At 43.7% G+C, this 14,240-nt stretch overlaps 1 protein-coding gene and 1 long non-coding RNA gene across 2 annotated transcripts; one reads left to right on the top strand and one right to left on the bottom strand.

Annotated features, from left to right (window-relative positions):
- Positions 1–184: 184 nt before the first annotated feature.
- LOC123486848 lies at positions 185–10,209 on the bottom strand. Its single transcript, XR_006659549.1, has 2 exons — positions 10,147–10,209; positions 185–833 (listed from the first exon to the last, which is right to left on the bottom strand). It is a non-coding gene; the product is annotated as an uncharacterized LOC123486848 (long non-coding RNA).
- A 338-nt stretch (positions 10,210–10,547) lies between these two features.
- Positions 10,548–11,298, top strand: LOC121564121 (thymosin beta-b). Its single transcript, XM_041875627.2, has 3 exons — positions 10,548–10,654; positions 10,818–10,932; positions 11,140–11,298. The coding sequence occupies exons 2-3, from the start codon at positions 10,833–10,835 to the stop codon at positions 11,169–11,171; spliced, it is 132 nt and encodes a 43-aa protein (XP_041731561.1). The 5' UTR covers positions 10,548–10,654; positions 10,818–10,832; the 3' UTR covers positions 11,172–11,298.
- Positions 11,299–14,240: the final 2,942 nt, after the last annotated feature.

Below are 14,240 nucleotides of genomic sequence, written 5' to 3'. Positions count from 1 at the left end.
AAACAATTACCCTGCATAGTTAAAATGGTCATGGTGAATTAATTTGCAAGCCTTGTTGTGAAATGTCACTTTTTCTCAATTTGGGGAACTGTTTTGTACAACTTCATTGATGTTGCAAAGACATTTGTGGCTGTCATGCGTCGGTGTGTAGCGGTAGGACGGAGTCAGGCGCAGGACACAGAACTTTAGTCAACGACGTACTTTACTTGTCAAAAGTAAATAAACATATCTTCCATGCAGGGAAGATAATACCGACTCACATGTCAATGACAACAAAACAACGAACAATCACGCACAACACCATGAGGGAACCAGAGGGTAAAATAGGGACAATTATCGTAATTGGAACCAGGTGTGTGCAATATAGACAAAACAAGTAGAACACAGAAACATAGATCGGTGGCAGCTAGTACTCCGGTGACGACGAACGCCAAAGCCTGCCCGAGCAAGGAGGAGGAGCAGCCTCGGCTGAATTCGTGACAGTGGCTTAAAAGGTTGTATGATTCAGCTTCACTAGGAGCTCCAGGAAGGCCTAGCCTCACTAAAGTAAACTACCCGATTACAGGAGGCGTTTGAGACCACCATCCTGAACGACCAGGCCAAGCACCACGCCTCCATCAGGCTGGGCTCCTCAGCTATAGTGGCGTGGGGAAGGATCCATTCTAGCCCAGCTGAACAAGTCGATCAGGCCTTCACACCCGCCACAGGCTGCCTGCTCTACCCCCTCATCCAGCGGAGCGGTACTGGAGGAAGGTGGGAGAGAAAGGGAGACGCCACGGCTACTCCCGCTTCCATCAGACCCGGATCTGCAGCTGTCAAACCGCTTCCAGCACCTAAAAAAAGCACAGGGAACAACATAATAATCTCCGGCCTTATTCCCTGGTACCGGACGGGGCTTGGATGCTTCAGCCGTATCGATAACTTCAATATCTGGCTAAAGGCTCTGAGCTGTGGGAGGTGTTTTGTTTTGGGACAACTTTGATCTGTTCTGGGAGAGACCCGCTTTCTTTAAAAGGGATGGGATACATCCAATCTGCAGAGGACCCAGTGTACTCTCCAGCAACATTGTCCCTTTGCATCCATTTATTCATTCCATCCAACCTGTCCACCCTGTCAGGCCCCGACTAGAAACACTACAAACACAGCCTGGATCAAATGGGAGGAATCTCATTCCATCCAACCTGTCAGGCCCCGACTAGAAACACTACAAACACAGCCTGGATCAAACGGGAGGAATCTCATTGCCAGACAAACTCATCACATCTCAGCTACAGGCGCCCTAAAGTATTTCTCAGACTTGGCCTATTGAATATTAGATCTCTCACTCCTCAAGCTGCACTTATAAATGAACTTATTACTGACAGTAAGATAGATATGATCAGTTTAACAGAGACCTGGTATTACTGACAGTAAGATAGATATGATCAGTTTAACAGAGACCTGGTATTACTGACAGTAAGATAGATATGATCAGTTTAACAGAGACCTGGTATTACTGACAGTAAGATAGATATGATCAGTTTAACAGAGACCTTGTATTACTGACAGTAAGATAGATATGATCAGTTTAACAGAGACCTGGTATTACTGACAGTAAGATAGATATGATCAGTTTAACAGAGACCTGGCTGAGACCTGATGAGTATATGTCTAACGCTGTGTTGGTCTCTAAATGAGGCATTTCCAATGGGCTTTTCAACCACACAGATATCTGGTGAATAAGGAAGAGGTGGTGGGACAGCCATCATACACAAGGCTGGACTCTGTTTTAAACCCACTGCTGCTACTGACCTGTCCTCCTTTGAGGTACTACACCATGCCTAAGGCAAAAGACTCCCTGGATGATTGTATTCTTGCCACTGTTTACAGACCCCACATGGTCATTCTACTAAGTTTTTGACAGTATTTGTAAATTTTTATCAAGCCTTGTAATCCTATCTGACAAAATAACTAACCACACCAGGTAGAGTTACTGTCTGTAGTCTAACTAACCACACCAGGTAGAGTTACTGTCTGTAGTCTAACCAACCACACCAGGTAGAGTTACTGTCTGTATAACTAACTACACCAGGAAGAGTTACTGTCTGTAGTCTAACTAACCACACCAGGAAGAGTTACTGTCTGTAGTCTAACTAACCACACCAGGTAGAGTTACTGTCTGTATAACTAACCACACCAGGTAGAGTTACTGTCTGTATACTAACCACACCAGGAAGAGTTACTGTCTGTATAACTAACCACACCAGGTAGAGTTACTGTCTGTAGTCTAACTAACCACACCAGGAAGAGTTACTCTGTAGTCTAACTAACCACACCAAGTAGAGTTACTGTCTGTATAACTAACCACACCAGGTAGAGTTACTGTCTGTATAACTAACCACACCAGGAAGAGTTACTGTCTGTAGTCTAACTAACCACACCAGGTAGAGTTACTGTCTGTATAACTAACCACACCAGGTAGAGTTACTGTCTGTATAACTAACCACACCAGGTAGAGTTACTGTCTGTATAACTAACCACACCAGGTAGAGTTACTGTCTGTATAACTAACCACACCAGGTAGAGTTACTGTCTGTAGTCTAACTAACCACACCAGGTAGAGTTACTGTCTGTAGTCTAACTAACCACACCAGGTAGAGTTACTGTCTGTATAACTAACCACACCAGGTAGAGTTACTGTCTGTAGTCTAACTAACCACACCAGGAAGAGTTTATGTCTGTATAACTAACCACACCAGGAAGAGTTACTCTGTAGTCTAACTAACCACACCAGGTAGAGTTACTGTCTGTAGTCTAACTAACCACACCAGGTAGAGTTACTGTCTGTATAACTAACCACACCAGGAAGAGTTACTGTCTGTAGTCTAACTAACCACACCAGGTAGAGTTACTGTCTGTATAACTAACCACACCAGGAAGAGTTACTGTCTGTAGTCTAACTAACCACACCAGGAAGAGTTTATGTCTGTATAACTAACCACACCAGGAAGAGTTACTCTGTAGTCTAACTAACTACACCAGGAAGAGTTACTCTGTAGTCTAACTAACCACATCAGGTAGAGTTACTGTCTGTATAACTAACTACACCAGGAAGAGTTACTGTCTGTATAACTAACTACACCAGGTAGAGTTACTGTCTGTAGTCTAACTAACCACACCAGGAAGAGTTACTGTCTGTAGTCTAACTAACCACACCAGGTAGAGTTACTGTCTGTAGTCTAACTAACCACACCAGGAAGAGTTACTCTGTAGTCTAACTAACCACACCAGGAAGAGTTACTGTCTGTAGTCTAACTAACCACACCAGGTAGAGTTACTGTCTGTAGTCTAACTAACCACACCAGGTAGAGTTACTGTCTGTAGTCTAACTAACCACACCAGGTAGAGTTACTGTCTGTAGTCTAACTAACTACACCAGGAAGAGTTACTCTGTAGTCTAACTAACCACACCAGGTAGAGTTACTGTCTGTAGTCTAACTAACTACACCAGGAAGAGTTACTCTGTAGTCTAACTAACCACACCAGGTAGAGTTACTGTCTGTATAACTAACTACACCAGGAAGTTACTGTCTGTAGTCTAACTAACCACACCAGGTAGAGTTACTGTCTGTATAACTAACTACACCAGGAAGAGTTACTGTCTGTATAACTAACCACACCAGGTAGAGTTACTGTCTGTAGTCTAACTAACCACACCAGGTAGAGTTACTGTCTGTAGTCTAACTAACCACACCAGGAAGAGTTACTGTCTGTAGTCTAACTAACCACACCAGGTAGAGTTACTGTCTGTAGTCTAACTAACCACACCAGGTAGAGTTACTGTCTGTAGTCTAACTAACCACACCAGGTAGAGTTACTGTCTGTAGTCTAACTAACTACACCAGGAAGAGTTACTCTGTAGTCTAACTAACCACACCAGGTAGAGTTACTGTCTGTAGTCTAACTAACTACACCAGGAAGAGTTACTCTGTAGTCTAACTAACCACACCAGGTAGAGTTACTGTCTGTATAACTAACTACACCAGGAAGTTACTGTCTGTAGTCTAACTAACCACACCAGGTAGAGTTACTGTCTGTAGTCTAACTAACCACACCAGGTAGAGTTACTGTCTGTATAACTAACTACACCAGGAAGAGTTACTGTCTGTAGTCTAACTAACCACACCAGGAAGAGTTACTCTGTAGTCTAACTAACCACACCAGGAAGAGTTACTGTCTGTAGTCTAACTAACCACACCAGGTAGAGTTACTGTCTGTAGTCTAACTGACCACATCAGGTAGAGTTACTGTCTGTAGTCTAACTAACCACACCAGGTAGAGTTACTGTCTGTAGTCTAACTAACCACACCAGGAAGAGTTACTCTGTAGTCTAACTAACCACACCAGGTAGAGTTACTGTCTGTAGTCTAACTAACCACACCAGGAAGAGTTACTCTGTAGTCTAACTAACCACACCAGGAAGAGTTACTGTCTGTAGTCTAACTAACCACACCAGGAAGAGTTACTGTCTGTATAACTAACCACACCAGGAAGAGTTACTCTGTAGTCTAACTAACCACACCAGGTAGAGTTACTGTCTGTAGTCTAACTAACCACACCAGGAAGAGTTACTGTCTGTAGTCTAACTAACCACACCAGGAAGAGTTACTGTCTGTATAACTAACCACACCAGGAAGAGTTACTCTGTAGTCTAACTAACCACACCAGGTAGAGTTACTGTCTGTAGTCTAACTAACCACACCAGGAAGAGTTACTCTGTAGTCTAACTAACCACACCAGGAAGAGTTACTGTCTGTAGTCTAACTAACCACACCAGGTAGAGTTACTGTCTGTAGTCTAACTAACCACACCAGGAAGAGTTACTGTCTGTATAACTAACTACACCAGGAAGAGTTACTGTCTGTATAACTAACCACACCAGGTAGAGTTACTGTCTGTAGTCTAACTAACCACACCAGGTAGAGTTACTGTCTGTATAACTAACCACACCAGGTAGAGTTACTGTCTGTATAACTAACCACACCAGGTAGAGTTACTGTCTGTAGTCTAACTAACCACACCAGGTAGAGTTACTGTCTGTATAACTAACTACACCAGGAAGAGTTACTGTCTGTAGTCTAACTAACCACACCAGGTAGAGTTACTGTCTGTAGTCTAACTAACCACACCAGGTAGAGTTACTGTCTGTATAACTAACTACACCAGGAAGAGTTACTGTCTGTAGTCTAACTAACCACACCAGGTAGAGTTACTGTCTGTAGTCTAACTAACCACACCAGGAAGAGTTACTGTCTGTAGTCTAACTAACCACACCAGATAGGAGGAGGAGGGAGGAGAGGAGGAGGATGGAGAGGAGGAGAGGAAGAGGGAGGAGAGAGGGGCAGGGGAAAGAGAGGAGGGGGAGAGGAAGAGGGAGGAGGAGGAGGAGGAGGGTGGAGGAGGACAGGAAAATGGGCCCCATTCAACAGCAGCAGAACAGACAGCAGCACTCTGGTGCCAAAATATAGTCCTCATTTCAGAAAATCATACAGTTACATGTAGAACACTGACACAGCTATGGTTGAGATTAACAGGGGGACAGACACAGGTTGAGATTAACAGGGACAGACACAGGTTGAGATTAACAGGGGGACAGACACAGGTTGGGATTAACAGGGGGACAGACACAGGTTGGGATTAACAGGGGGACAGACACAGGTTGAGATTAACAGGGGGACAGACACAGGTTGGGATTAACAGGGGGACAGACACAGGTTGAGATTAACAGGGGGACAGACACAGGTTGGGATTAACAGGGGAACAGACACAGGTTGGGATTAACAAGGGGACAGACACAGGTTGAGATTAACAGGGGGACAGACACAGGTTGGGATTAACAGGGGGACAGACACATGTTGGGATTAACAGGGGGACAGACACAGGTTGAGATTAACAGGGTGACAGACACAGGTTGAGATTAACAGGGGGACAGACACAGGTTGGGATTAACAGGGGGACAGACACAGGTTGAGATTAACAGGGGGACAGACACAGGTTGAGATTAACAGGGGGGACAGACACAGGTTGAGATTAACAGGGGGACAGACACAGGTTGAGATTAACAGGGGGACAGACACAGGTTGGGATTAACAGGGGGACAGACACAGGTTGAGATTAACAGGGGGACAGACACAGGTTGAGATTAACAGGGGGACAGACACAGGTTGAGATTAACAGGGGACAGACACAGGTTGGGATTAACAGGGGGACAGACACATGTTGGGATTAACAGGGGGACAGACACATGTTGAGATTAACAGGGGGACAGACACAGGTTGAGATTAACAGGGGGACAGACACAGGTTGAGATTAACAGGGGGACAGACACAGGTTGGGATTAACAGGGGGACAGACACATGTTGGGATTAACAGGGGGACAGACACATGTTGGGATTAACAGGGGGACAGACACATGTTGAGATTAACAGGGGGACAGACACAGGTTGAGATTAACAGGGGGACAGACACAGGTTGAGATTAACAGGGGGACAGACACAGGTTGGGATTAACAGGGGGACAGACACATGTTGGGATTAACAGGGGGACAGACACAGGTTGAGATTAACATGGGGACAGACACAGGTTGAGATTAACAGGGGGACAGACACAGGTTGGGATTAACAGGGGGACAGACACATGTTGGGATTAACAGGGGGACAGACACAGGTTGAGATTAACAGGGGGACAGACACAGGTTGGGATTAACAGGGGGACAGACACATGTTGGGATTAACAGGGGGACAGACACAGGTTGAGATTAACAGGGGGACAGACACAGGTTGAGATTAACAGGGGGACAGACATATAGACAAATGAGATAGAAGAGCAGATATTTAGATGGAACTGAAGGTAGCCTAGATAGAAGGAAGTGGTAAACAACCCAGAAAGCAGGCTGAGACACCCACCTCCCCAGTCCTTCTTCCTGTCAGTGATGCCCTGACTTGCATTTCTACCACAGGAGGCTGCTGACGGGAGGACAGCTCATAATAATGGCTGGAACAGAGCAAATGGAATGGCATCAAACACATGGGAACCATGTTTGATGTATTTGACACCATTCCACTAATTCCGCTCCAGTCATTACCACGAGCCCATCCTCCCCAATTAAAGGTGCCACCAACCTCCTTTGATTTCTAGTCACACACACACACACACACACACACATACATATGCACGTGTACAATATGCACTTAACACACACGTGTCTCAACACACCTGTATATATGCTACGTACACACTGATCATTCATGCATATGTCAGGGCCTAGCCTATGATCTTGGCCCGCCAGATACTCTCTCTGTTTTCTGTAGACTATGATCTTGGCACGCCAGATACTCTCTCTGTTTTCTGTAGACTATGATCTTGGCATGCCAGATACTCTCTCTGTTTTCTGTAGACTATGATCTTGGCATGCCAGATACTCTCTCTGTTTTCTGTAGATTATGATCTTGGCACGCCAGATACTCTCTCTGTTATCTGTAGACTATGATCTTGGCACGCCAGATACTCTCTCTGTTTTCTGTAGACTATGATCTTGGCACGCCAGATACTCTCTGTTTTCTGTAGACTATGATCTTGGTACGCCAGATACTCTCTCTGTTTTCTGTAGACTATGATCTTGGCACGCCAGATACTCTCTCTGTTTTCTGTAGACTATGATCTTTGCACTCCAGATACTCTCTCTGTATTCTCTGTAACCTATGACCTTGGAACACCAGATACTCTCTCTGTATTCTGTAACCTATGACCTTGGAACACCACATACTCTCTCTGTATTCTCTGTAACCTATGACCTTGGAACACCACATACTCTCTCTGTATTCTGTAACCTATGACCTTGGAACACCACATACTCTCTCTGTATTCTGTAACCTATGACCTTGGAACACCAGATACTCTCTCTGTATTCTGTAACCTATGACCTTGGAACACCACATACTCTCTCTGTATTCTGTAACCTATGACCTTGGAACACCACATACTCTCTCTGTATTCTGTAACCTATGACCTTGGAACACCATATACTCTCTCTGTATTCTCTGTAACTTATGACCTTGGAACACCACATACTCTCTCTGTATTCTGTAACCTATGACCTTGGAACACCACATACTCTCTCTGTATTCTCTGTAACCTATGACCTTGGAACACCAGATACTCTCTCTGTATTCTCTGTAACTTATGACCTTGGAACACCACATACTCTCTCTGTATTCTGTAACCTATGACCTTGGAACACCACATACTCTCTCTGTATTCTCTGTAACCTATGACCTTGGAACACCAGATACTCTCTCTGTATTCTGTAACCTATGACCTTGGAACACCACATACTCTCTCTGTATTCTGTAACCTATGACCTATGTAACCATCTGCTGATGTAAAAAGGGCTTTATAAATAAAATCGGATTGACCTTGGAACACCAGATACTCTCTCTGTATTCTCTGTAAACAGGTTGCTATCAGACAGTTATTTTCTCCACTGCTGATATCCAAGTAGGTCATACATACGGCATCAATCACTCAGTGTGTGTGTGTGTTTGTGGGCTCAGAGCTGAGGTGGAGAAACAGAGGACTATTGTTTTGAACCATCTGATAATCTTCGATTGGCCTACAGGAGGGGTACAATTAAAACAACATGTGAAAATGGACCAAACTGCAGTCAGGCCTATGTAAGAATGTCATTTCATTCTTCTTCAACCTTGAACCCAGAGAACCACACTGTTTTGTTCTAGCCCAGCGCTAACAGACCTGGTTAAACTAATCAACAGCGTGATCATTAGTTGACTAGTTGGAAGGCACATGGACAGATAAATACCAAACAGTATGCTGTCTTTATGTGGAACATTCCAATCAATTCTGTCTAATGACATCACAAAGTTCTGCTAATTCCAGAACAGAACACAACAGATGCTTAAACTCCCCCTAGACAGTCCTGAAGGGTTAATAAGGAAGGGGGGGGGGGGTCTTTGAGACTTCATCAAAGGATTTGCATTGGGCGAGACACACACACACTGCAGCAGTGTCTGTGTCTCTGTAAACATCACGCCACGCTCCGCATGCACAGTGGAAAAACACTGGAGAGAGGAGAGAGAGCCAGCCAAGATCTGTGGCCTGTGACTGCATGCAAAAGTGCTTCACTACACACACACACACACATACACACTACAGCCTGTTAGACCTGTCCAAACAATGATAAAAGAGACAAACAAATGTTCATCGAATGTCTCTCTCACACACACACACAGACACAAACACAAACACACCTAGCCAGATAACATAAGGGATACATACTGTGCTGTATTTAACTACAGGCTATTATTCTACCAGTTATTCTGTCCTGCTCTAAAATAGGCCTATAATCTCTGACACACAGTCAGCCGATCAGACCCGCTGGCTTAGAGCTCCACTAGGGTCGGACAGGCTCTGCGGTGTCTTAGTCTACACGGGAAGTCTGTCCGACCCTAGTGGAGCTGTAAGCAAGCGGGTCGGACCTGCTGGCTAACATAGACCCTGTCATCACTGACCAGGAGGTAATTGTGCAGTTTGACACCCTGTACATTATTGCTGAAGTACTCAACGGACTAGAGGTGTAGCCCACAGCCTAGATAATCAACTGCCTAGATAAGGCCAAATGATGGACAGTAGTTACTGTAGCCAAGCTTTATTACCATCATGGTCACAATACTGACAAGCTGATACAGTAGCTATATACCATCTTTGGTAGCTATATACCATCTTTGGTCAGCTAGCTAGATTTTTGTTGGCTACTCTTACTGCTGGCTATCCACACGACATGTAGCCAAATATTCTACAGTGAAGCCAGTGACATACAAGACATGTCAATGCCAGCAATATGACGACAGGCCATGCTGTTATGACTGCATACAGGTTACGCTGTAAATACAGTATTGTTGTTATATTGACAGTGAGAAAAAACAAACAACAAAACAGGCTCTGAATGAATGAATGAATGTTCCATGCCGCCGTTTTAAACACAACAGTCCCTAAATCACACAGTTACATTCATTGTACCAAATGGAGATGCATAGGAATTATTTTAATAGGGTTTTACACTTAACAAGGGATGGTTTTGGTCGCCCTTACATCTTGACTTTCTGCTCTCACACGGAATCTCCCGTTCTGTTCTTTCCGCATTCAGCCGCGTCACGGATCCGAACCAACTCTGCTCCAGGCGTGGCTTCTGATTGGCTCTGGTAATTTTTAAAGACACGTGAAGCTTTATTATTCATCTTTTGAATTTTGATGTAAATAAAACCGTCAAGTCGAATCAAATTAGCTTTAGAAAAAGTGGCATGGTCCATATAGTTTTTACAATAAATGACAGGTGACAGAACAGTTTTTCTGTTCATTTAAAATCCTACAGTTGGGTGCTCACTTTGTTCAGCATTCCACAGTAGCCGATCCAATTATGCTAATTTGATGTCAAACAGATGAATGAACACAGGTGCCACCACTCAGAAAATTAGAAGGTCCCTCCTGCTAGTAATCATGTTCGTTTCCATTCTCATAAATATATTCAGGAAATGAATGTGTTCATTCCTTCCTTATTTACAAACCAGTTTGTGTGGTGCGTTACCGGTGGAGGGTCAAGGTAGGCATCTTGAGTTTCAATAACTTATATTTTACTGTTTTAGAGACTGTCAGCAGGCGCATAACTTTAGTAAAACGTTAAGCCTAATACTCTACATCCAATCCCTTCATAAACAGCCAATGGCATATCCACATTATCTAACGCCGCTGTTTGTAATCATTAGAAATCCAAGTCAACAATGGCAGACAAACCAGATGTGAGTGAAATCGCTCAATTCGACAAGACCAAACTGAAGAAGACCGAGACTGAGGAAAAGAACACTCTACCTACCAAAGAGGGTGAGTAGAATGCCTTAGTGACCACTGGATTTATTAAATAAATCTGATGGCTACAACACAACCATGGCTGTACTAGACCTTGAAATAAGACACTGAAGGGTGCACTACCTTGACTTTGGGTGATTTTGAGGTGGCTACTAATCTTCTCGCATTGATGTCACAATTCTCTATTGATGTCCACTGTGAATCCACAATTCTTACCTACAGTCATTGACCAGGAGAAGCAGGTGGAATCCTGAAATGGCTGCCGTCATTCCGCTCACTCAGAAGCTACAGAGGGACTGTTTCTAAAACCTGAGCTCATTCCTGAGGGGATCCTCGTAGATGCTTAACAGTCACTGATTTAATAAAAGCCATGTAGACTAATCATGTATTTGTTCTTCAATTACTCTTGACTGATCTAGTGTTCCTATTAAGACATGTCTGCCAGGCTGTTTACACAGGCAGTCCATTTAAGATTTTGTTGGCGTTCTTTTTGGGGATCTTTCAGAAGAGCTAGATTAGAATTTATATAGGTTACTTGCAAAGACTGTAAATTGAGGTTGATATGTGTTGTGGAAGGGGGAGAGGAACATACCCTCTGTGCATTTAAATTGCCATCGATAATGCTATTGTGTCCGTAGCTTATGCCTGCCCATACATAACCCCACCGCCACAATTGAGCGCTCTATTCACAACGTTGACATCAGCAAACCGCTCGCCCACACAACGCCATACATGCTGTCTGCCATCTGCCCGGAACAGTTGAAATCGGGATTCATCCTTGAATGGACACCTACCTTCACCCTATGCTATTACCTTGCAAACATTCAATAATTGAAATGATAAATTCAACGGTGGAATTTAAACTGACTAAAACTAGTGATGGTCAAAATATAGGGGCTACAGTGGGCCTATTGTAGCATGTTCATTGTGTCTGCAATTGAATGTGGAATGACATTAGCCTAGCCCTAAACTGATTTGATAGTAGCTACCGCAGATAAAACGTCCTGAGTTATTTCTGACGTCAGAGTGCTACAATTAGGAATTGGCTAGAATACACATTTTTAATAGGATCTCTATGGCTATAACAATCATGTCAGTCCAAGCATTGTTTTATAGCAGAATCCAACCAACACATATTATAGACATGAAATTGGAGGAGAAAGGGATCTGAAAGCACAAGATTAAAAGCTCTAAATTGAAAGACAACGCAAAGTAAATCAATGGCCCCCACTACAGGGCTTTTGGGTGCCAAGCAAGAAGATAAGTGAATTTTTGAAGGCGCACATCATCAACCAACTATCAACCCTTTGATGAATGCTACACGTGTGCAATATCGATATCGGGCAGTCAGTGTGCGTTTGTTTTGTAAAAGCGGGCGAATGTTAACAGATTAATATTCTCTATCCTATTGGTAGGCTATGGGGTAGCTAGCCTACCTGAGTGATATGGCCCCGTGGGGAGGGGACGGACGCCCTCGAGGAAAACCGGTGTTCTGTGGTCTGACCTGCGACGCCGATGACTGGTGGTCGCTCCTCGGAGGCCGAATGGTCGAGGAACGCTAAAAGCGTTGGCATAGAAGAAACAGTGTAACAATGTATTATGATTCTAATGTAGGCCTAGAAGTTGCATGCGACATAAAGACACCATGGGGGATTGCTTAGGCCGGCTATATCCCGCAAATACCGGGTTTGTTGCCCATTGTTAAACAGTGTTGTCACTACTAGCCTACTATATATATATATATATATATATATGAGAGAGAGATAGATAGATAGTACCCTTCCTAATCAATACTACCCTATACAACTTGAAGTTTCCCCCCCTCCTTTCTTCCTAATCAATACAATGATGTGTGGGAGGAGGATTTTATTCCAACATCCCATACAAATGGTCTCCAATAAATTAAAAAGTGAATTTCAATCAACAATCAGACATTATTGTCAATAGGTTAATTAGGCCTACTGTACTCCGGCGAATATCAGCGAACACAAATTGGTCTAATTAATCAAGCAATTAAGTCTCCAGTCAGTCAGTCAGTCTCATTAAGGACACTGTACGTCTCTCAGACCAGAGAGTCTTTATTGCCTTTAAATATGCTTCTATGATGGGCCCCCGACTCAGAAACACCCCCCACCACTAGAACTGTTTCTGTTGCTCTCCGCCGGTATATGGTCACAGCATCTTGGATTACCGGGTCACGTCTGCCAGCATTTGCCCGGATGCCCCCGGTGTCACTCTGTGTCGGGATCCGGGAAACTCAGCATCAGCTCTTATTTATTTGTGAATTTATGATGTCCAAAGCCTATCCTGTTCTAAAAAATAAATAAAGTCACAGTATACAGTTTAGGCTAGGATACTCTCCGAGTTCCAAACTGCCACCGGAAGCAATGTCAGCACTAGAACTGTTCGTCGGGAGCATCATGAAATGGATTTCCAAGCCTGAGATCACCATGCGTAATGCCATGCGTTGGCTGGAGTGGTGTAAAGCTCGCCACCATAGGACTCTGGAGTAGTGGAAACGCATTCTCTGGAGTGATTAATCATGCTTCCCCATCTGGCAGTCCGACAGACGAATCTGGGTTTGTTGAGATTGATGTGGAACAACTTAACTGGCCTGCACTGAGCCCTGACCCCAACTCCATCGAACATCTTTGGGATTAATTGGAACGCAGACTGCGAGCCAGGCCTAATTGCCCAACATCAGTGCCCGACCTCACTAATGCTCTTGTGGCTGAATGGAAGCAGGTCCCCGCAGCAATGTTCCAACATCTAGTGGAAAGCCTTCCCAGAAGAGTGGAGGCTGTTATAGCAGCAAAGGGGGGACCAACTCCATATTAATGCCCATGATTTTGGAATGAGATGTTCGACAAGCAGGTGTCCACATACTTTTGGTCATTTAGTGTACCACTAACAACATCATAACAATAATCTACATCATAATCCATATAACATGTATAATCAATAACGTCATTATCCATATACTACTAACAACATAACAATAATCTACATCAAAATAAATATAATAACATTTATAATCAATAACATGATGAGAGAATAAAACAAATACAAGAAAACAAACCCCAACACACCAAAATGACTTAACCCCCTTTTTAAAAAGTTGTAAAATATAAAAGCAAGCATTCTATCCGATTGCGCTTTCTTGTGTGCTGTCGACAATGTATCTTTTAAATGCAATCTTCCTGCATTCTGGAGATCGCATTCACAGTAAACGCTGCAGATGTGGCCTCAATCGGAAATTACCTTTTTAAATGACAAACCTGCTACAACTCAAGATAGGATTGCATCCCGGCCAAATAATTAAG

This window comes from Coregonus clupeaformis, unplaced genomic scaffold, assembly GCF_020615455.1.
Source record: "Coregonus clupeaformis isolate EN_2021a unplaced genomic scaffold, ASM2061545v1 scaf1339, whole genome shotgun sequence".
NCBI classification, from domain to species: Eukaryota; Metazoa; Chordata; class Actinopteri; order Salmoniformes; family Salmonidae; genus Coregonus; species Coregonus clupeaformis.
This window is presented reverse-complemented; position numbering and strand designations above follow the sequence as displayed.